The 24,436-nt window shown below is 43.5% G+C and overlaps 1 protein-coding gene and 1 long non-coding RNA gene across 2 annotated transcripts in view; one reads left to right on the top strand and one right to left on the bottom strand.

Annotated features, from left to right (window-relative positions):
• LOC141095200 (uncharacterized) overlaps window positions 1-13,313 on the bottom strand; it is a 26,521-nt gene extending 13,208 nt beyond the window's left edge. The window contains exons 1-3 of the long non-coding RNA XR_012233333.1: window positions 13,199-13,313; window positions 12,023-12,118; window positions 2,408-2,515 (exon numbers count right to left, since the gene is read on the bottom strand). This is a non-coding gene — a long non-coding RNA (uncharacterized lncRNA). The remainder of the gene's footprint in view (window positions 1-2,407; window positions 2,516-12,022; window positions 12,119-13,198) is intronic.
• On the top strand, window positions 13,313-24,436 carry TM4SF18 (transmembrane 4 L six family member 18). Its single transcript, XM_073581081.1, has 5 exons — window positions 13,313-13,629; window positions 22,322-22,417; window positions 22,605-22,747; window positions 23,524-23,704; window positions 24,180-24,436. Exons 1-5 carry the CDS (start codon window positions 13,453-13,455, stop codon window positions 24,192-24,194), a joined length of 612 nt encoding a protein of 203 aa, XP_073437182.1. The 5' UTR covers window positions 13,313-13,452; the 3' UTR covers window positions 24,195-24,436.

Here is a 24,436-nt window from a genome sequence, read left to right as displayed (position 1 = left end):
GGGAGCCGGCAGGGGGTGGGGCTTAGCGGCGCCGTGCGCTGCGTGGAATAAACGCTAGTGTGAAACTAGCCTTAGACGGCCACAACACATGCGGGGATTACCTGTTCACTCATCACTAGTATCAATCTAATATTACAGCACCATTACAGCCATTACTATATCTTACATTACAAAATCGTTCTAACAGGTTCCCTTTAGCATTTTTAGGCTCAATTTACTGCTTATTCAATCCACAGTCAAAATCTTAGCTAGCTGATTCATTTGTTTTCCTGATGTTTGGATTTTCACTTTTTCCACTTGTCCATGTATCTTACTATATTCTTATACTCTGTTTACATGCTGTGACTTTTGCACTATAATGTATTTTGCAATGTTTTCCTACCATTCCAGTCTTTTTTATTGCGTCATTGCCATTATCTGATATTATTGCTCACTGATTTTTGTTCTCTATGGTTGTCAGTGCTGGAGGCTTTTGTTATCATACATTGTTTTATCATTCTGAGCCATTGTTTTTTTTACATTTGTTATTTGGTGTTCTGTATCTTGTAGATTGTAAGCTTGCGAGCAGGGACCTCACTCCTAATGTCACTGTTTGAATTGTCTTAACTGGTATTGAATGTATTGTCTGTACATGTCCCCGCTTAATTGTAAAGTGCTGCGGAATATGTTGGCGCTATATAAATAAAAATTATTATTATTATTATTATTATCTCACAGGTGAACCATATCACTAATATTATTCAGAAGAGTGGTTGCAGGTATGGTCATTTATACATTTTTGGCATACAACATATTTTCTCCTGTTTAGTCTTTGGGATTTCTTAGTGTTTTCATCTATATTTATCTCTAGATTTATCATATAAAAATTATCTGTTATATTTTATTTGTGATCCTCCATATAAACGCATCCCTTTCTTGTTTTCAGTTTTGGTGTACCTTTTTAGCATGTTATGAGTAGATCGAGGGTATGCCATCCTTTCTTTGTTTAATGCTTTTGGATAAGGGAGGGCAGTGTAATATGTTATTGTTGAAGCAATGGCCGGGGGACCACCACAATGCAGGGAGACTACGGTACACAAGATGAGGTGCAAACAACAACGGGTTAATTTATTTACAGGCAAGGAATGCAGTGTTAAGGAAAATGCAGAAACAGGGGTATGCTATGGAAACAGACAATTTACAAGGATAATATTCTCTACAGCACGGAGCACCAACTATAACAACTCAGTGTATTTATCCAACTGGCAAGACAACACAGTAAAGTAATGTATGATGCTACACCAACTATAACCTATCTGGCCTTTGCTAACCAGGCCACATGGCTGCAGTGCTCTATCTATTGCAGCCTATCCTAAACCCTAGCATGTGCACAGAAGAGGTTAGCACTCACATTAGTGTTGGTATCGCAGTCCAATCCCGAGGGCCCCTGCAGCTGTCCAAGATGGTGCTCACTTCTTCCTGGAAGCTCTGTGCAACGTGGTCTTTTCCTTATGTGCAGGTACAGAGATGCTCCTAGAAACAGTGGATTCCCTCCTCTGGATTCCTTTCCTTGTCTTTTCTTCGTGGCTCCTCACGGCAACACAGGAAAGCCAGCTTGTTTTCCACAGGAGAGTTTACAAAACCTTTCCTTCACAGCTCAGGCACGTCTTTTCCTGCAGAATTCTCAGCTCTCTCTCCCACAGAAAAGCAGCCCCTCCCCTCTCCAGTGCTGGCATAAGAAACCAAACAGTCTATACTGCAGGGAAGATCTGAATGTCCCACTGTTCTAAACAAGGTGGTTGTTGTCTCTTAAAGTGGCAGCTTGTCTCTAGGGTCCATAGCAACGCCACCCCCTTACACTGTGATAAATCCGCACTTAGTCACCCTGCCTGATGTCACTATTACATCAGAAGGATCACGTAGTGCTGTCTCCCCATGTGCACTAACGTGACGTTCCACACCCCTATGGACATGTAATGTCAGCATGGTACAGTTTCAAACAGAAACCCCCTGTCCAAACGGGACCAGGGAGGCACAGGGAGTGGGAGTATGTGGCAGTCGCTGATGTGGCACCACACTCGCTCACAACCCTGACAGGTTGAGAGACCCTTTTCACTAGCACCAGTGAAACAGTGCCTGGTCAGCCTGGTAGGACTGCCATCAGTTCCTCGTTAGATATAAGCCCGGTCTCTTAATGGGATTATATTGGGCCAGAAACCAGCCCCAGTAGCATGGAAAGATAAGCCGAAAAACAGACGTGTGGCTTCGTGGGTTGAAATAAAAGAGCAGTCCAAGGTTAAATGATATATTTTATTGCCTTAAGGGTACACTAGATAATACACTATATACAATGGCTATACATATGCAATGGTAAAATATGTAAATACAAAATACAATAGTGGTAGGACAAAGTATGCAGAATAGTTACCAGTCAGATGAAAGGCCAGGCTTGCGGGGAGAGGGGCTGCCACATGGGAGGCTTGTGGTCCCCTCTGTTCCTTGACTTTTCTCCACGTGATATGTCCTTGCGACCTCCCTAGAGAAAAAGCAATAGACCATGTTTCTAATGAGCATTTAACCCCTTAGGGACACTTCCCTACTATCTAATGGGCTGAACCTTAATCTTCTTCCCTTGCCTCTAGCTGCTAAAAACTACAAAACCTAAGATGGGTCATAAATCCTTAATGGACAATTCTAGGGAGGTGGTTTTGGTGCTATTGTATTCGGCCACTTCCACGCATTGAGACTAAACACATCTTTGCTCTATGGTTACAAAGAGCCATTCTAAGTATATCCCCACCCTGTGTTGCAAGAATGCATCAAGACCCTGGAAGGTGTTCGGCCTGTCGCAGAGATCTCGAAAATGTAACAGGTATTTGACTATGACGTACAATAAGTCCACATTCTCCCTATGAAATTCTAGCTGTCTGAACAAAGCAGGTAGAAAGCATGGTATCCACATTGCAAGCATCTCTTTTGTCCTGAACTTGTCTGGCACAAGGTATAAGATCTGTCACTCACAGCTTTTTGAGGCTTGACCCCCTGCTGAGCTAGGTGTCCAGTTACAGCTGCAAAAAGGAAGGGGATTTTAAAATCCCTTGACAAATAGTATTCAAATGATTGACATGAAATTACATATCCAATATCCTTCACAGCTACAATGTGTGACAAAGCATATAATAGAAATAACTCCAGCTCATTGCACTGGCTATGAGATCCTCCTAGGCACACAGAAATATGGACTCATTGGTAACATGAACCAGAAATGATGATTCAACACATAGTCCGATTCACTTAGTAACGTCAGCTTTAGTGCATTCTGAATCATGGCAAAGTGCCAAGGAATGTACCAAGATTTTGGCACAAGTTTCTGGCACAAAATAAGCTAATAGGTGAAGTAAGCTTATGATAAGCTAAACATTTACTAGGTTTATCAAATATTATGTGATACCCCAGGAGTACGGTTGCCACAGTGGCCTTGCCTCTCTCCAAGGGGGAGTGATGTCATGCCTGGAAGCAAGGAAGGGACCTCTTTATCAGGTAGTTCCAGCATACAACACAGTTCCTCCTCCAGGCCAGCAGAGGGAGCTCTAAACCCAACATCAGGGGAGCTGCTCTCTCTGGTCAGGAGTAGGGAGTTGTTAGTGAGTTAGATCTTGAGCAGGGTGAAGGAAGAACGTGTGGAAAAGGAGCTGGGGGACTGGAGCTATAGAGAAGCTTACCCCTAAGCTTGAGCGCCAGAGACTGGACTCCAGAGTCCAAGGCTGTGTGGGTACTAAAGATCTCACAGCAGGATCTGGAGGACGAGGCCACAGACCCTCTGTCCCAACTGAGACTCAATAATATAGCAGCACATGTGAGCCGGAGACACTATATAGGGGCGATTCCTGTAGGAGGCTACAGATGCCTGTCAGGCGAGTGGAGTTCTACCTAAGTAACAGACAAAGAGAGGAACTTGAATAGAGTTCACTGCAGCAAGTACCTCAGAGAATAGCACTAGAGAGGAGACCTCACAACCCACCTGAATAAGGAGATTCCCAAATTGCTTTCAGGCTGATTGACTCCAGAACTACCTGTAACCTAAGTCCTGGACTGTACCTACACAGCTCGGTAAAAGGTAAAGGAAACTTCACTCTGTTGTGTCCTCTGATCATTTCTGCATCACCTATCCAACTCTGCTACATCTCTTGCTAAATACTACATCACCATCACCTTCTACATCTTTCATCTGCCCTGGGACTAAAGCTCTGCCTGTGTAGAGCAACTCCAACTCTGCTGCATCAAACCATCAGTCCCAGAAGATCTGCACTGCAGCGCTGATCCCCTCTGATCAGACCCCACAGGTGGCATCACGAACACTTTGCAAACTATTTTTCCCCTGTAAATATCCCCTTTTATTGGATGCCTAGGGCCACGGACCAGGCCACCGCCGCTGTGACACTGTCCCTTTAAGAAGTGGCTCGGTAGCAAGTACCCCACAGCCCTGGCAGGCGCTCCAACTTGGCATCATGAACGGGATATCGAAGCCCGGTGCCGTCGTGGGCAGAGCCAGAGAGAGAGCGTGAAAAAGAGAAGTGCTGCGAGCAGGAACAGCAGCTGGTAGAGAGCAGGGAACTGAGGCCTGCAATCCCGGCGCATACTGTTCATCCAGACTGCAGAGCAACAGCCTGGTAAGCCAGTAGAAATTCAGAGCCTGGCTAAGATTAACTAGGGGGAAGAAAATGTCTAACGCAGAAGAAGATTTAGCGGTGGACGCCGCCGCAGCCCCCATAGCGCCACAAGATACAGAGACAGATGCAGCTGCAGCCTTGATAGCTCAGCAGAGTCCAGCTGCTGGTGCAACCACAGCCCCTAGAGCGCAGCAAGATCTGGCGACCGCCGCTGCAGTCCCTATAATGCCGCTATCAATGCCATGTGTACCGGGAGCGGTCTGGCTACCGCAATACTCAGGGGAGTCACTTACCCTGAGCGATTTCAAGGAGAGACTGTGCAGTTTATTTGAAGTGTACCCCCTGTCTGAAAGCCAAAAAGTAAACATTCTCATTGGACAGTTAACTGGTGCAGCTCAAAGTGAAGTAAAGTCCTGGCAGAACACTGATAAAGAGACTGTTAAGCAAGTTCTGGCTAAGCTAAGGAGCAACTTTGACACCCACACTGCAGCAGAAATTAAAATGAGGTTCTTTGGGTGCAAACAAAGAGTGCAGGACAGTATACGGGACTATGCTCTTAACCTTCAGGAGGCACTGCGGGCCATAAAGCAGATTGACGCAGACAGCGTGCAGGATGGAGACAGATTGTTAAAGGAGCAGTTTATTGAGGGACTCCTGTCCGGCACTCACAGGACACCGCTGCGCATCATGGCCCTGCAAAACCCTGATCTGAACTTTGCAGACTTTAAAGACAGGGCTATCTGGTGCTGCATGAACCAAATGTCAGCCGCCCAGTGCCCCCTTGGCACCCAGCAATTACATACCATCAAGAGGCGACATCCTTCCCTCAGATCCCTGATGCACAGACTCTGTATAATGATCTATCTGCAGAGCTACGTCTTCAGATCCAGGAGCTGACCAAAAGTATAGCTTCACTAGCCAAAACCATGCAGTCCATGCAAGTGCCCCCAAAGGAGAAGATCCAGCTGGCCTCCAGTCCAGATGACGTCCCGTGGCTACGGCGGAAGAGGATCCCACCGCTCAGAGGGAGAGACAACGATCGCTACGACCAGAACGGACGACCCATTTGCTGCCGCTGCCGCAGAGCAGGGCACATCGTAAGATTCTGCAATCTAAACGAGCAACCCCTGGGGCAGAGAGCCAACCCCCAGGAGAAGGATGACCAGGCCCACAGAACTGGCAAGTCAAGTACATCAGAGGACGACAGGTCCTCCCAGTCATGCTTGACGGCATCCCCATGAACGCTTTACTGGACACCGGCTCTCAGGTGACAACTATGCCATATATTCTTTACAAACGGTATTGGGCTGACTCTGAACTTACTCACGGCCCAGGTAATGAGCTGACAGTAGTTGCCAGTAATGGTCAGCCTTTGCCACAAGTGGGGTGTAAGGAGGTGACTATTAAGGTGGGGCGAGTAGAATTAAAAACCCAAGGCCTGAAATTGTATACATTGATCGACGAGAATGTAACCCAATAATGACCTTAGGTACTAATGTCATAGAAAATTGTCTTGCTGAAGTTATTGTTTTGTTTCAATAGGTAGCCGAAACTGCTGGTTCCATTGAGCAGGGGGTCCTGCAAAAGGAGATCAAGGCCCTGATGCAAAGGCAGCAGGTAGTGTCAGAGTGAGTGGTTCATTCTCCATTGCAATACCCCCAAGGAGTGAAATGTTAATTTGGTGTCGGGCAGCCATAGGCCTCAGGGGAAGAGACTACCAAGTCCAGATAGAATCAGTGTATTCTGATAGTAGGCCCACTGTCCTGACAGCCAGAGGGGTAGTTGATGTCCGCAAAGGGAGGGTACCTGTACGCATCTTAAATTGTGGGGAGGAGGAGGAGGCCACACTACCTCTGTATGCCACAGTTGCTAAGCTGTTCACTAAGGACCGCTATTTCTCTACCTTAGATCTCACCAGTGGGTATTGGCAGGATCCTGTGGCAGAGGCGGACAAAGAGAATACCGCCTTTGCAACACTAATGGGCCTTTGAGAATTCAACTACATGCCATTCAGGCTTTGCAACGCACCAGGAACATTCCAGAGGTTGATGGAGTGCTGTCTTGGACTCAAGAACTTCGAGACAGTTCTATTGTAACCTTGATGACATCATTGTCTTCACCAAGACTTATGAAGACCATTTGGAGCACCAGGCTGAGGTGTTCAAAGCCCTGTCCAACTTTGGCCTGAAAGTGAAACCGTCCAAATGCCACCTCCTGAAGCCCAAGATGCAGTACCTGGGCCACATAGTTAGCGCGGAAGGTGTGACACCTGATCCCGACTAAGTCACTGTCATCCGGGACTGGCAGAGGCCCAGCAACATTCATGAAATACGTCAGTTCCTTGGGTTGGTAGGCTACTACTGAAGGTTCATCAAGGGCTTCACTGAAATAGCCGCACCCCTGCAAAACCTTCTCATGGACCAGCCCAAGAAGGCCAGGAAGAAGAGTCCTCCCTTTGACTGGAATGATGAACTGGAAAAATCCTTCACAAAGTTGAAGTTGGCTCTTATGGGGGATGAAGTTTTGGCCTACCCAGATTATGACCAACCATTCATCCTCTATACTGATGCCAGCAACGTGGGACTGGGAGCAGTACTATCACAGGTACAGAAAGGCCGAGAAAGAGTGATCTCCTATGCCAGCAGGAAGCTTCGTCCCACTGAAAGGAACCCTGACATCTACAGCACTTTAAGCTGGAGTTCCCCACCATAGTCTGGGCTGTGACTGAGTGATTCAAACACTACCTAGCTGCGGCAAAGTTTACCTTCTTCACGAACAACAATCCGCTGACTCACTTGGAAATCGCAAAGCTTGGTGCGCTGGAGCACCGATGGATGGCCCGGCTATCCAACTACAAATTTAGCTAACATAAGAAAAAATTCAAAAAAACTTACATATGAAAGGTAGACTCACCAAACCCTGACTGATGCACTAGCAGGATGCAGCAGACCTCCATTGATAAAGGCTTAGGGCAGCAAAGGTGCAACCCACTGATGAAGACAGTCAGTAACCAAAAGAAAAAGAGGAGCTGGCTGCCTAGTGGGGAAAATGCACACAGATAAGGCTTGCATAGGACCTCAGTCACACAGATCAGTGTGGTGCAAAGTGTCTGAACAGCCTATTGATCATGCCCATAGTATTAGAAGGCGGGCTGCTCAGTACTATATACATACATCACACAGAAAAACTAAGCCAACATAAAGAGGTCTGGCTGCATCCTGCACAAATGATAAAAAGTGCAAAAAGATAAAAAATGGGGTATTAGTTACTATTTTGGCCAAAGCAGATAAGCTCGCAACCCGAACGTCAAGGGTCCCCAGATTTTGCGAGTCCCTAACACTAAATCTGAACAGCTAACATAAGAAAAAATTCAAAAAAAACTTATTTTGGCAGGATGCAGCCGGGCCTCTTTATGTTGGCTTTGTTTTTATCTTTTTGCACTTTTTACCAACTACGAGTTTACCATCAAATACCAAGGGGGACATAAGAATGCCAATGTTGATGTGCTGTCCAGAATGCCCAACTTGCCAGATGGGGGAGAAGATCTGGGAGCACTTGAAGAAATTGAGTTACCAGCCTTCCACCGTCCGAACGCGGCCCAACGCGTTCAAGGGGTGAAAGGCAAGCGCTATGTTGTGAAAGAGGCCACGCTAAACCCATTGCCTCAGCACGAGTGGGCAGAGATGCAGGATAGCGACCCAGCAGTCTGCCTGGTAAAGGAGCTACTGACGCAAGCTGACTCGAGCCCTGGTCCAGATGCTCCACAAGAGACCCAACAGTTGTGGAAGGAGAAAGGCAGGCTATTCATCTACGAGGGAAAGCTGTGTCAGAGGAGTGTCAATGCCCGAACTCACGAACTGGTCTGGCAGGTGGTAGTCCCGAAGCGAGATGCGTCAATGGTCTTGGAAGCGTACCAAGATGGAGCAGGACACTTCGGATGGAAGAAGTTGGAGGCCCTATTTCGAGAGAAATTCTACTGGGCTGGTATGAGGAAGGCCATTGAAGACTGATGCCGAGAATGTGGATCATGCAACCTGCGCAGGAAGGACCGTAACAGCCAGCGAGCCCCATTACAGCTGATAATCACCAAACAGCCGCTTGAGTTGGTAGCCTTAGACCATGTGAAGCTGGTGCCAAGCCGTTCAGGCTATGTCTACACCCTCACCATCGTTGACCATTATTCGAGGTTCTTGGTAGTCGTGCCTGTCAAGGACCAAACAGCAAGGACAGCGGCCAAAGCATTTCAACAACACTTATGTCGACCACACGGTTACCCTGAGCGAGTGCTTACAGACCAAGGCCCAGCCTTTGAAGCAGAAGTGTTCCAGGAGTTCGGTAACCTGTATGGCTGTAAGAAAATCAGGATGCCGCCGTACCATCCACAGACAAATGGCATGTGTGAGAAAATGAACCAAGTGGCAATTGACCTACTGAAGACCTTGCCCTTGGTAGAGAGAAACCTATGGCCAGAGAAGTTGCCAAACCTGGTAGATCTCTACAATCATATCCCTGTAAACTCCACCAACTGTACTCCAGCCTACTTGATGAGAGCAAGACCTGGCAAGTTACCCATTGACTTGGACATGGGAGTCCTGACACCGGAGATGACATTGCTAGATGCAGACTGGGATACAGAGCGGCAGCAACAATACCGCAAAGTGCAAGAATGCGTAGAGAAGAGTCTAGCCCAAGCAAGACAGAAGCAAGAGAGAACCTACAATCAGCACATGCCTGCAGTTCCCTTGTCACCTGGAGAACAGGTACTCAAAAGAAAGAGACAAGTACACAAACTTGATGATCAGTGGGAAGCTGAACCATATACCATCATGCCTTCAGACTTTGATAACACCAAGTGTGCCTCATCAGCAAAGATGGAGGGGAAAACTCCATGGCAGTGTCAAGGGATCACTTAAAACCATGCCCTGACCAACTGAAGGAAAAGATTGGAGATAGAGACATTCTTCAGCCAGTAAAAGAAGAAGAAAAGATCAGAACTGTACTCGGCGAGTTCCCTTCAAATTGGACAAGAGTGAATCAGGCCATAGTGGTGCCCGTTTTGACCTTTCCCCAACTAGTAGTGCCAGAAAGAGATGTGACTCAAGACCAGCCTGAAGATCAACAAGCTCAAGCAGCAGATGCCACACCAGCAGTGGAGCAAGAGAATTCTTGCCCTGCCCACAGTGAGCAGAAGTGGTCGTAGAAAATCAGGTATACCCGTGCTATGTTGAGTCACATGTAGCGTAGTCAGTAAAGAACGCACTACACCAGTGGTAGTTAGCACAGTGAATCCAGTAAGTTCACCACCAACACCAGTGCTACATAGGTCTGTCTGTACTACCAAAGGCCTACCCCCTATGAGGTTCTGTGTATAAGTTAACTATGTACATGGGAAATGTAAATAAGTTAATATTTATAACTGCAACTACTAAGCATATGTGCCTACAAAGACTACTGTAAGAACTTTTGAGCATTCTTATGGACGATTGGGTCACTGGACTCGTAGTGACAAGGACAATACTTGTAAATAGTTGGCACTAGTGACCACAGAACAAAAACCATATGGAGTGGCCGAAGATGTGGTCCAAAAAGGAGACCAGCCATGACTTGTAGCCCGCCCAAGGCCTATGTTGAGGGTTTGAGACGGGTTCCCTCATATTGTACTTTGCAGGGTGAAAAGGACACCCCATTTCAAGACTTTGCCAAAATTTAGATATTTGTTGTTAAAATCTTGTAAATACTTATGTTTTATTTCAGTTATGTTTCCTCAATCCGGGAGTACTGAATTGTGCTAGGGGGTAATGTGGCACCCCAGGAGTATGGTTACTACAGTGGCCTTGCCTCCCTCCAAGGGGGAGTTATGTCATTCCTGGAGCAAGGAAGGGATCTCTTTATCAGGTAGTTCCAGCATACAACACAGTTCCTGCTCCAAGCCAGCAGAGGGAGCTCTAAGCCTGACATCAAGGGAGCTGCTTTCTCTGGACAGGAGGAGGGAGATGTTAGTGAGTTAGATCTTGAGCAGGATGAAGGAAGGACGTGTGGAAAAGGAGCTGGGGAACTGGAGCTATAGAGAAGCTCACCACTAAGCTTGAGCACCAGAGACCGGACACCGGAGTCAGAAGCTGTGTGGGTACTAAAGATCCCACAGCAGAATCCAGAGGACAAGAGGCCGCAGACCCTCTGTCTCAACTGAGACTCGATAACATAGCAGCACATGTGAGCCGGAGACGCCATATAGGAGCGATTTCTGAAGGAGCCTACAGCTGCCTGTCAGGTGAGTGGAGTTCTACCTAAGTAACAGACAAAGAGAGGAACTTGAATAGAGTTCACTGCAGCAAGTACCTCAGAGAATAGCGCTAGAGAGGAGACCTCACAACCCACCTGAATAAGGAGATTCCCAAATTGCTTTCAGGCTGACCGACTCCAGAACCACCGGTAACCTAAGCCCTCCACTGTACCTACACAGCTCGGTAAAAGGTAAAGGAAACTTCACTCTGTTGTGTCCTCTGATCATTTCTGCATCACCTATCCAATTCTGCGACATCTCTTAAATACTGCATCACCATCACCTTCTATATCTTTCATCAGCCCTGGGACTAAAGCTCTGTCTGTGGAGAGCTATTCCAACTCTGCTGCATCAAACCATCAGTCCCAGAAGATCTGCACTGCAGCGCTGATCCCCTCTGATCAGACACCACAGGTGGCATCACGAACACTTTGCAAACTCTTTTTTTCCCCTGTAAATATCCCCTTTTATTGAAAGCCCAGGGCCACGGACCGGGCCATCGCCGCTGTGATACTGCCCCTTTAAGAAGCGGCCCGGTACCGAGTACCCCACAGCCCTGGTGGGCGCTCCAACTATAAGCCAGTATGATAAATCTGCCGCAATTTAAAAGAAACCTGTCATATGCAATAATAATATTTACCTGCAGATATGGGTTTAATCTGCAGGTAAAAAGCATTAAAATGCTACCTGGCTTCAGGCGGTTCTGATCAGTTCATGACTTTTTGACTGACATTTGACTAATGCACTGTGGCCATATGTACAGTATATTAGATGTCTATACTAATAAATATATTTCACTTAATTATCTGTCCATGTGGAACAGGCATTTCCTGATATATTTACACTTTTATTGAAAACCTGTAAAGTCACCAACAATGCATACTTTACTACACGTAAAGTTCTATGGAAAAGAGATTTTTTTATACATTTCATTATGCAACTATTTGAACGACAGCTTTGTGTAAAACGTTGCATCACAAATGCATGTGTGAATCTGTAAAGTTCAGCCAGGACCGTTGTCATGGCCGAGGCCACCTGGGCATTAGTTATTTTCCCCTCACAGGAAAATAACGTGCACTAGTCAGCATACCTGTGTCTTCAGGTCCGTCTCCTTCAGGAGCATCCCTATGCCGCAGGGGACCCTCTTCAGGCGGATTGGCATTAACTGATACACAGTCCATTTCAGCTTTAACAAGACAACAAGAACATCTTTACTGGGTTCCCTACACAGCACATCCATAGTCTTCACAGCATTAATCACAGGTTTCACACTGCACTGTTCCTTCTCTTTCCCTGCACTTCTCTCATGGTTGTACAGCATGTATCTGGGTTGGACCATCCCAGACGAGCCCTCAGCATCCTCCCTGTTCAGCTCTGCTACGGGAAGACAGTCACCTGTCTGTTTCGCCCCAGACGTAAGATCATCAACTCCCAAATCAGTTGCCACATGGCAAGCGACCTGCCCTTCTGTACTGTCCCTTGCGATGACACAGCATCCTCCTGGGTCAAACTCACTATTTCTAGACGTTGCACCCCATATCTGAAGACATCAGCCCAAGTGATGAGTTGCCACATTCTGGAGTCACCTGTGTCCCTGCATTGTCACTACTTCCGTCTCAAGTCCATGTTCCTAGTTCATTGTGATCTCCTGCTGTACTTGCCTGCTGTGGTCCTGGCCTGGTGCTGTGGATGACTGGGCTTCTAGCTTGAATGTTACAGAGCTGCTGCGGTGTCCTGGGCCTACAGCCTGTCTGGACCCTTCTGGCATTCCTACCCTACTCTGTACTGCTGTGACTTCCACTGTAGCTCCAGCTTCTGCTACCACTGTCACTGCTTGTCACTGCATCACCCCAGGGCACTAGGCCCTTCAGGCTCTATGGCCTCCCTGGCCCTGACTGACTAGAATACTGAAATGTTCCTATCTTACCACACAGCAGCCCCTCCTAGTTAACTATTAACTAACTGGTTTTCCTACTCCTACTATACTATAAGCTAAAATGCCCCATCTAGTGGCCAGTCATGAACACTGCACTTACCCTGTACACTATACGTAGCAGCATTAGAAAAACATAACATTATAAATATATACATTCAGTAGGACACAGTAATACACATAACAGTGTAGCAGTACCAATGTATAAGAGCGGTAATACACTAATTTGTGTAGCAATACCTTCATAGATTTCAAATATACATAAACTAATAACATACGGCACCGGGATAATAGAGAAGAGCAGAGGCATAAACAAAACGTAATATATCATACCCCCTACAAATCCAGCCTAGAAATTCACTTTTAAGCAGTTGCGGTTTCTTCTAGAAATCCGACCCGCCTTCAGCGCAGATCTCCCATAAATACTGCTGTTACTTATGTAAGTCAACAATTGTGTGTACTGGTTCATCTCCCAGCAACTTGCCTGTTCAGCTGCTGCTTTGTCTACTTGCTCAGCCACTTGCAGAAACCATAGTGATGTTATACAAGCCCGGCTGCTCTGTCTTTTAGTGTGCTGCTGTTCAAAGATGTTTCTTAAGAATTGCTCAGAATATTCCATTATTGCTGTTATTCCTCTGGCCGTATGGAGCATTGTTGTGAATATCCTGCTATACTTTCCAAATGGGGAGAACACGTATGCTGCCAACAATCAGCTCACAAATTATGTCTGGTATTTCCAAGGCATCTGCTTTGGGGGCATCATGGTAAGTATCGTATTCTGTGTCTCATTGAAATTGTGTGCTGGGTACGCTTAATAATGTGAAACTATGTGGGGATATAGAAGGTAGGGAGGACTAGTGAGCAAGACGGGGAAGTTTTCTATAAGATTAGGGCATTACACATATAACTACTACCATGTAACATGCACTTGCCGGCCTTTATCTACTGTGTCTACCTAGAAAGCGTGAATATCAATGCTTACCAGTCTAAGGCTCTGTTTACATGTCCGTGTGAGAATTCTGTTTATCTCTTCTGTTATAGAAATAGACAAATGAAATTCAGACCAAACAGAATTCATTGCCCTAAACTGACACAAATGGAAGCTGAAGGTCGCCATTGATTATTATGGGAACCATCTTTATTCTGTTTTGTGGCCATTTTTGGATCAGAAGAAAAAGTGCACCATCCAGAAATTTTTCTTCTGTTCTAAAAAATTTGTTTCCATTTCCAAACAGATCCAATTTCAGCATTTTCCTAAAATGGAAGAGACAAACAGAACTCCAAAACAAGTCGGTCATAACATTATGGGGGTTTCATACAGTACTCTTCGAGAAAATCCCTCTGGAATAATATTCACCAAATTCAGTAAGCGATATACACCTCAAGTCTTTCATCTGTCCCCAGGATTTACTGTTCATGAGATGGGTCCATTATTTTCTGGTCAGTATTAGATACAGCACACAATGGCTTGTGTACTGGTAATTCCGGACCTGGCTAGGGATGATTCAGCATCCGGCTGAACGTGGTCAGTGCTGTTTGCAACATTCAAGCAATTCATTCAGTTTCTGGGGTCACTGGCAAATAATAAATTATTATTGTTGTCATAAGAAATATTGCCACACCGGTCACTAATCCTGACTTTCAATACCTTGCCATTTACCGCCCGTTCCTGACTGGGCACATTTTTTTTAATACTGTACATGTGGTTTAAACAGCTGTAAAAAAAATTCTCATTCAGAAAATCAACTAATATTTACATCTTTTTTTTTCATGCCACCTTCTCTCCGGAGAGGATCTGGACAGGAGACTAGCTGGGTGAAAATGCCCCTTGTGTGTCTATGTGTGTGCACATATGATTGTCTATATGTATGTACAGTATGTCTGTGTATATGTCTATTTATATGTATTTTTGTGTATTTATGTATGTCTTCAAATATGTATATGCCTGTATATGTATGCCTGTATGTGTATATATCTGGGCAGCACAGTGGCTCAGTGGTTAGCCCTGCAGCGCTGGGCTCTTGGGTTCAAATCCCACCAAGGACAACATCTGCAAGGAGTTGGTATGTTCTCCTCGTGTTTGCGTGGGTTTCCTCCCACATTCCAAAGACATACTGATAGGGAATTTAGATTGTGAATCCCATTGGGGACAGTACCAATAATGTATGTAAAGCACTGTGGAAGTAATGGTGCTACAGTATATAAGTGAGTAAAATAAATATCTGTGTATGTGTCTTTTTGTGTGTGCGCATATCTGTGTACCGTATGTCTACATGTCTGTGTACCGTGTGAGTATGTCTGCATACCGCATGTGTGCATTTGTTTGCGTACTGTATGTCTGCACGTGTAGGCATGACTGCGTTTGTGCAGGTGTGTGTGTCATCGTACTGTATATGTATGTACATGTCTGGATATGTGTATGCATGTCAGTGTATCTGGAATTGTATGTATTTTTTGTTAAGATGCAAGTATCTCAAGGGTGCCACTCTGGGGCGAAGAGTGCAATTGCCCATGGTGCAGCCGGCAGGAGACACCATAAGGCAACCTGATGCAGCGGTCCGAGGTGTCTCAAAGGTGGTTGAATTTGAACGCCCCCATAGTGGGGTTTGTCAGTTCTCTGAGCCTTCTGTAAAGCTGACAGTTGGCTGATAGTTGGCCATCTATAACCTGTCTCCCCCATATGTCTGTGAACTAATCTCCAGATACCTTCCCTCACGTAATCTCCGGTCCTGCCAAGACCTCCTTCTCTCCTCCACATTCGCTCTTCACCCAACCGCCTCCAAGGCTTCTCCCGAATAGCCCCTATTCTCTGGAATTCTTTGCCCCAACAAGTCCGACTATCAACTACATTTGGATCCTTCAGAAGGAACCTGAAAACCCACCTCTTCAAGAAAGCCTACAGCCTGCAATGACCCCGCTACCTCCTTCTCTCTCACCACTACAGGTGATATCACCTCAACCAACACCGGAACTGCTGCAACCCACCAACCTACTGTCTCCTTCCCCACCATCCTGTAGCATGTAAGCCCAAAAGGGCAGGGTCCTCTCTCCACTCTGTATCAGTCTGTCATTGTTAGTTTGTTTACTGTAAGTAATATCTGTAATTTGTATATAACCCCTTCTCATGTACAGCACCATGGAATCAATGGTGCTATATAAATAAATAATAATAATAATAATAGTTGGCTCAGAGAACATGTTAACTCCTGCTCCCAGCAATCAATTTTACTTTTGTCTGCCAGCACTTTCAGGTCAGGGCGACGTCAGCAGCGTGATGAGGTCACCTGATGGTGCTGCTGACATCACTCACCAGCACTGCAGAGGCACAAAGAGTGTTAATTTGTGGCTATACAAGTAACTAGTGCGGCCTAACTGAGAATATTGTGTATAGTTTTGGGCTCCATTGTATAAGAAACACATAGATGAACAGAGAATAGTAACCAAGGTCATTAAGGGAACAGGCGGACTGCAGTATCAAGACAGGTTAGCAAACTTAAGGTTGTTCAGTCTGATAATATTTACACCTAGGCCTGCAATGATGACGAGTGAGGTCCTCTATGTCTAGAGCACATATGTCAAACTGTGGCCCACGAGCCAAACCTGGCCTACAAGACGAGTATATTTGGTCCGGGATGCTGAGTGGGTCCCCTGAGTATATGTGGCCCGCAATGCCATATAGGTCCACCACCCAACATCGCACTTTCAACTTTATCTGCATCCTAGATGCCGATACAGTTGAAAAAAATGATTGAGGAAGTAGCATCAGCTGACGCTTTCTTTCCCATCATTCCCCTTCTGCATCTGATGTCTCAACATACCGTCCACGATTACGTCATTACAACGTGCCTTCCGTACCATTTTGTGCACAGGATCTGAAGACACCATGAAGAGATCGGAGGAGCAGGGAACAGGCAAAGGTGAGAATTTTTCAAACAGAGAAAAAATGAACTGCTCCAGTGGAACACTTATATCACACCCGGAGATGATTGATCCTGTGTTTCTGCAGTGCAGCGGAATTATCAATGGGTATACAGTGCTCAGCATAAAAAATCACATGTGTATACTGAATGTCCACAAGAAATGCGGCACTCACCAAGTTGAATCAAATATTTGAAAAGTCCTTTATTTAACCATGTGAGGCATGGACAATGAGTCTGACTTTTGTTTACCGAAATCCTTCAATTTTACTGAATTTGAAATGGATTTATTTAAGGGCACTAGAAAGATACATTTATGTAAATCTTTTGCAAGTGTAAAAACGAATGATGTCTCACCTTGTGTAGAGGGATAAATTCCCACTACAATCAGTACCGTAGGCTTCATTGTAAATTAGCCTGAACATTCTGATATAATTAATGATACATCAACACTAGTTGACCAGTAGTTACTCTTGACCTCCTCACATATCATAAACCTCTTAGAAGGTATGCAATCAAACTATTTGCCACTCATTTCACCAGGAAACGTGATAGATCTATTCCAGGATTTAGTAATAAAAGACGTAGAGGCACTATATTACAAATTACCCCAAAGAAATCTAAAAACCACAGAGGTGAAAGCTTTGGAAGAAATGAAAAAATGGGATGATTGTAATTTTCAGAAGGGCCAATAAAGGTGGAAATTTACTGTTATTAGAAAGAAATTACTATATAACCGAAGCCTTCTCACAATTAAATGATATAAATACTGATCTCCTCTGGACAATGATCCTACACAGAAACTTAAGAATAAACTAAGATCATAAATAAATGTAGAAAAGGGGATCTTTTCAAAAAAGAGAGCTAAAAAATTAATACCAGAATATCCAGAAAAACCTCACTGGTACACACTGGCAGACACAAACAGAAGAGGACCCCTATGCGAAAACAGTATATGGGCCCTTTCCAGTCCAATAGCTCCTCATAATGCACAATTCCACCTACTTTGGAGGTGGTAGTGGGCCCCCTTACCTCTTGGGCCCCTGTGCAGCTGCACAGGTCACCCCTGCTAGTAGAATATTCCTAAAATTCACAAATCAACGCAACAACCCCCTGGCCTCCCGATTATATCGGGCATAAATTTATTCACAGAACCTTTGTCAAAATATTTAGATTGGTTATTAAAACCCCTAATGGAAAAAATACCATCTTTTTTAAAGGATTCAGGAGATTTTTGAAAGCATTACAAGAGATAGATTGGCAAACAAGCAAACAAGCTTTTTTCTTTATTATCCATCGATGTGGAGAATTTATATACCCGCATCCCACAAAAAATAGGGATCGAAGCCATAGGCAGAATTTTAGCCAATACCAACAAAAGTTCTGATTACATATCCTTTGTGTTGGAAGCTTTAGAATTTGTACTATCCCATAATGCTTTCAAATTCGTAGACAAATGGTACCTGCAGAAAGTCGGGACTGCCATAAGTGTACCAGTCACAGGCGCCTTTGCTAATCTGTTTTTGGCATCTTTCGAAGAAAAATACATCACCGATATATCAAACCCCTACCTTAAATATGTCTGTACATTTTTAAGATATGTGGATGATGTTTTTATGGCATGGGATGGTACGGAGAAAGAATTACAAAAATTTGTTGCATACTTAAATACAACTAATACAGAGAACGTGCATTTTACATCACGCTTTGGAGGCAATAATCTGGAATTCTTGCTGATGTTGAAATAAATATAATCGATGGACAAATTGTCAATAAAGCAATTAGAAAACCCACTTCTACAAATATTATGCTTCTCTATAAAAGTGCATATCTCATACATACCAAAAAAGATTTACCGTACAGTCAAATGCTGAGGTTGTTAACCAACAGATTCACGAATTGAAAAATTGATTCCTTGAAAGAGGCTACCCCTTATCTATACTTAATGAGGCACATGATCGAGTAGTCAAATTATCCCAAAAGGAATTACTCTAAAGAGATAATAAAGATAAGATAAGTAAAAATTCATCAGAAAAAGATTTGCAAAGGTTTATTTCCAGTTTTAAACACAGAGAAAATTATACACTTAGCAATATGTAAAAATTGGCATATTATAAAAACTGACAAAGGTTTGCAAAAAATTAGATCTTTAAAGCCCCAATTTTCATATCGAAGAACTCATAACATAGGCGACATATTAGTTCATAATCGTCTGCTACCTATTGAGAATAACTGGTTAAAAAGTAATATACCAAAAGGGAATTTTAAATGAGGAAATTGTCCAAGCTGCCATCTGCATGTTACCTCTAACCCATTACACTTCGGTTCTATTTCACACAAAGTTTCGGATTTTATATCCTGTAAAACTAAATTCGTAGTTTATATTTTATTCTGTCCTTGCTTATTTTATTACATAGGAAAAACAATAAGACCTTTAACAACTAGATCCTGTGAACATTATCGATCAATCACTTCAGGAAAGGGTTCCCTAAGGCTCATTAGACACATACAAGAAAAACATGGTTGTAATCCCAAGACTCTGCGGTTCCGCAGGTCTCGAAGTGGTTAACTGCCCATCACAAGGCGGAAACCACAACAAAATTTTACTGAAACAAGAAGCTCAATGGACCATGAAATCTAATGCTTAATGTCCTTTAGGACTAAATGATAGAATAGATCTATCGATTTTCCTCTAATAATACTCAGTTGCCTTCTGCAATAGAATGTAATTACTAAATGTATGTTGCACGTATTAATTATTGATATTTATTCACTGTGTTGAATTTCACTAATGTTTATTAGATATCGTTGTACAGTCTATCCTTTATAAAGGAAATGACCTCACGTAATTACCCGGACCCGTTGAAGCGATCACTCATGAAATGGCTGTTGTCCCTCTCCTCTCTCCCCGCATGCCTCCTTGACCTGCAAGCTCAACTCATTGTCCATGCCTCACATGGTGAAATGAAGGACTTTTGAAATATTCAATTCAACTTTGTGAGTACCGCATTTCTTGTGAACATTCAAAGGTGAGAATTTATTTCTGTTTTTTTTTTTTCTGGGGCCCATTATACTGTATGGACCACTATGTAAGACACATTATACTTTATGGAGCACTATGTGGGATCATCATACTGTATGAAGCACTATGTGCAACCCTTTATACTGTATGGAGCAATATATGAGGCCATTATACTGTATAGAACATTAAATGGGGCTATTATACTGTATGGAGCACTGTTTGTGGACATTATACCATATGGAACACCTTTTGTGGCCACTATACTGTATGGAGCACTATGTGGGGCCATTATACTGTATGAAAAGCAATGCAGAGTCCGTTATACTGTATGGAGGACTGTGTGGGGCCAACTATACTGCTTGGAGAAATTTTTGTGGCAATTATACTGGATAAAGGGCTGTGTGGGGATAACCTTGGAGATTCATACTGTGATTGGGTCACAACTCTTTGCAAATTGCACAACAACTTTTGGGTTCCAATTTCTCCTGATACCCTTGGGAAAATAAATAATTGGGGGTAAAAAGATCATTTTTGTGGAAAAAAAATATGATTTTTTTATTTTTATGGCTCTACGCTATAAACTTCTGTGAAGCACTTGGGGGTTCAAAGTGCTCACCACACATCTAGATAAGTTCCTTGGGGGGGGTCTAGTTTCCAAAATGGGGTCACTTGTGGGGGGTTTCAACAGTTTAGGCACATCAGGGGCTCTCCAAAGGCAGCATGACACCCGCAGACCATTCCATCTAAGTCTGCATTCCAAAACGTCACTACTTCTCTTACAAGCCCCAACGTGTGCCCATACAGTTGTTTTCTACCACACATGGGATATCAGCATACTCAGGACAAATTGGACAACAATTTTTGGGTCCAATTTCTATTGTTTCCCTTGGGAAAATAAAAAAAATTGGAGACTAAAAGTTCATATTTGTGGAAAAAATATGATTTTTTTATTTTCACGCCCGGGCATTATAAACTTCTGCGAAGCACTTGGGGGTTCAAAGTGCTCACCACACATCTAGATAAGTTCCTTGGGTGATCAGTTTCCAAAATGGAGTCACTTGTGGGGGGTTTCCACTGTTTAGGCACATCAGGGGATTTCCAAATGCGACATGGCGTCCGATCTCAATTCCAGCCAAAGAAGCCAAATGGCGCTGCTTCCCTTCCGAGCTCTGCCATACGCCCAAATAGTGGTTTACCACCACATATGGGGTATCAGCTTACTCAGGACAAATTGCACAATAACTTTTGGGGTCCTGTTACCCTTGGGAAAATAAAAATTGGGGGTGAAAAGATCATTTTTGTGGAAAAAATATATCTAGATAAGTTCCTTGAGGGGGTCTAGTTTCCAAAATGGGGTCATTTGTGGGGGGGTTTCCACTGTTTAGGCACATCAGGGGCTCTCCAAATGTGACATGGCGTCCGATCTCAATTTCAGCCAATTTCGCATTAAAAAAGTCAAACGGCGCTCCTTCCCTTCTGAGCTCTGCCATGCGCTGAAACAGTGGTTCCCCCCACATATCAGGTATCAGCGTACTGAGGACAAATTGCACAATAACTTTTGCAGTCCAATTTCTCCTGTTACCCTTGGTAGAATAAATGGACCTGAAGTAATTTTTTTGTGAAAATAAGCTAAATGTTCATTTTTTTTAAACATTCAAAAAATTCCTGTGAAGCACCTGAAGGGTTAATGAACTTCGTGAATGTGGTTTTGAGAACCTTCAGGGGTGCAGTTTTTAGAATGGTGTCACTTTTGGGTATTTTCTATCATATAGACCCCTCAAAGTGACTTCAAATGTGATGTGGTCCCTAAAAATAAAAAATTGTTGTAAAAATGAGAAATCGCTGGTAAGCTTTTAACCCTCATAACTTCCGAAAAAAATACATTTTTGTTCCAATTTTTGTTGTGCTGATGTAAAGTAAACATGTGGGAAATGTTACTTATTAGGTTTTCTGTGATTTAAGGGCATAAAAATTCAGGATTGGAAAACTGCGAAATTTTCAAAATTTTCGCCAAATTTCCTTTTTTTCACTAATAAATGCAAGTTATATGAATGAAAGTTTAAAGTTTACCACTAACATGAAGTACAATATGTCATGAGAAAACAATGTCAGAATCATCGGGATCCATGGAAGCGTTACAGAGTTATTACCTCATAAAGGGACAGTGGTCAGAATTGTAAAAATTGGCCCAGGCGTTAACGTGCATTCACCCTTGGGAGTAAAGGGGTTAATCATCATCACAGACCGTGATTCTTTACTGTAAGAGCAGTGAGAATACGGAACTCACTGCCACAAGTTCAAGGAGGGCCTTGAATACTAGATTGTGTGATGGGATGTTGATCCAGTGATGTGGAGTCTGGGAATAATTTTTTCCCCTAGTATGAGGTAATTAGCATCTGTCTCGTGGGGTTTCTGCCTTCCTCTGGATCAACAAGTTAGGCTCTAGGCTGAACACAAAGGACTCGTGCTTCCTCTCAAACTTATCTTTAAAATACTCCTGGTTTATTCTCATTACAGATGATCATTTTATCCATTGTCCTCCTGTTGGTAGATTTCTATAAATGCAGCTCAACTTGCTGTGCTGGGAAACATGTGTATCGCATGCATTGTTCTGTGAGTATAACCTTGGACAATTAATTTCTATGGCATCCATGTAAGATATGTGATTATATAAACATTATTATTAATCAAATGCGATGATGTTAGATTCAGCTCTTATTTTATTCATTATATATTCTGTTGAAAGGAATAAAGCTGATTATCAGCCCCGATCACATGTCAGTTATTCGCTATATTTCAGAGACTGGGGTCTGCAGTTTTCGCTCTTCTGGGCGTGTTATTTTCCGGATATTCTTTGATTATCTCCTCACTGGGATTGTCTCAGGGCCCATATTGTAAGACGCAGACTGGATGGAGTTACCCCTTTTTGAACACAGCTGGAGGGTACGTTTCTTTTCTAATTAAATGTAGAAAGCAGAGAATAATTACTATAGGGGTTGTCCCCTTTCAGAAAATGTTGGTTCCCAGGCGATGATTGTTATAAAAAAAACTGGGCTTAAGCCTTCCCCAAGGCTAGTGCTGAGTCTCTGCTGCTGCTTCCAGTGTCTGGTATTGGCTGCAATGCTGATATCATGTCAACTGCACCTAGGGATGGAATTCTGGAATTTTCTGAAAGGGGACAACAAAGGCTTATTCTCCAGTTGTCCCTTGAGCAGCACACAGGTCTCCAGTGTCCTTACTTCCTTATTGCTGGGGGACCGGTACTCCTCCTTGAGTGCTAGTTCAATAGCTAGTACTCTCAGTTCAGCTGTACCTAACTTTCAGCTCAGCTGTTCTCAACTCTTAGCTCAGCTGTACCCAACTTTCAGCTCAGCTGTACCCAACTTTCAGCTCAGCTGTACCCAACTCTCAGCTCAGCTGTACACAACTCTTAGCTCAGCTGTACCCAACTTTCAGCTCAGCTGTACCCAACTCTCAGCTCAGCTGTACACAACTCCTAGCTCAGCTGTACCCAACTTTCAGCTCAGCTGTACCCAACTCTCAGCTCAGCTGTACACAACTCCTAGCTCAGCTGTACACAACTTTCAGCTTAGCTGCCTGTACACAACTGTCAGCTAAATGCTGAACATTACAAAATTGTAAATTCCTAGGTGAGGCCTCATCCTGGCAATGCTATATATATTCTGTGCTGTGAGTGACCTATTAATGTTTTATTCCAGGTACCTTGTGGATTATTCCTCCTGGTCTCAGTGTCTAGAACCAAGCAAGGTTGTGGAGTGGAACATCATTTTATTCTCCATCCTAATTGCACTCAGTGCCCTTCAAGTGATAATTTGCTTCTGTAAAGCCATACATGACTGTATGATCGCGTTGTGTGGGACACATAAGATTTTAGCACAGGTAACAATATTAATTGAATCTTCAGTGTCAATATCAACTATTAAATTAGAAGACTTGTTCACTTTAGAATAAACAAAAATGGTTAGTATGGCCATTAAAGAACATACCATATTGCTCCCCCGCTCTCATTCTGAAGCTCTCAGTGTCCCCCTCTGGTCTTTACTTCTTTTTACTACTTAACATAAGGGAAATGATTGTTCAGCCAATCACAGCCAATCATTGACATATCTCCGCTATTGATTGGTTGCTGCTAGTCACATGTTCCCTTGTCTGGACTTTATTGCTGCAGCATGAAGTAGAGAATGGCAGCATCAGAATTGAAAAATTAGGGGAATCAAGGAGGTGAATATCCCTTCTTTTTCTGGAGGGGTGACCATTAAAAAAAAAGTAAGGTTGAGAACTCCTTTAAGATCTATCTATATAATATGTAATAATAATAATAATAATAATAATGATAATAATGTTTCTTTTGCAGCCTGATCACGTATAAAAAATAGAGGAAATTTATTTTTCAAGATTTGAACCAGATATACTGTAACAGAAAGTATAAAGAACACGATGAACAGTTGGACTTTATTCAAAATAAATATAAAAACACAACTTTTACTGCCAATTGTCTGTATGTAGCGCCATGTTTGCTCCCTCTTGTGGTTACTTCTTTTTATTACATTTTCATTGTAAATTTGTGGATTCTTCCGTCTACATTAAAGTGACTACACAGCACATATTTTA

The sequence above is a fragment of the Dendrobates tinctorius genome, unplaced genomic scaffold (assembly GCF_039654945.1).
Source record: "Dendrobates tinctorius isolate UK_male_01 unplaced genomic scaffold, ASM3965494v1 ptg000069l, whole genome shotgun sequence".
NCBI classification, from domain to species: domain Eukaryota; kingdom Metazoa; phylum Chordata; class Amphibia; order Anura; family Dendrobatidae; genus Dendrobates; species Dendrobates tinctorius.
Note: the sequence above shows the minus strand (reverse complement) of the source record. Positions and strands in the feature narration are given on the sequence as shown.

Coding starts and splice junctions, on each gene's coding strand:
- TM4SF18 (XM_073581081.1), top strand. CDS start 13,453: ATGTTTCTTAAGAATTGCTCAGAATATTCCATTATTGCTGTTATTCCT. Junction 22,418..22,604: donor TGTATCGCATGCATTGTTCT/GTGAGTATAACC, acceptor GCTATATTTCAG/AGACTGGGGTCTGCAGTTTT. Junction 22,748..23,523: donor TTTTTGAACACAGCTGGAGG/GTACGTTTCTTT, acceptor GTTTTATTCCAG/GTACCTTGTGGATTATTCCT.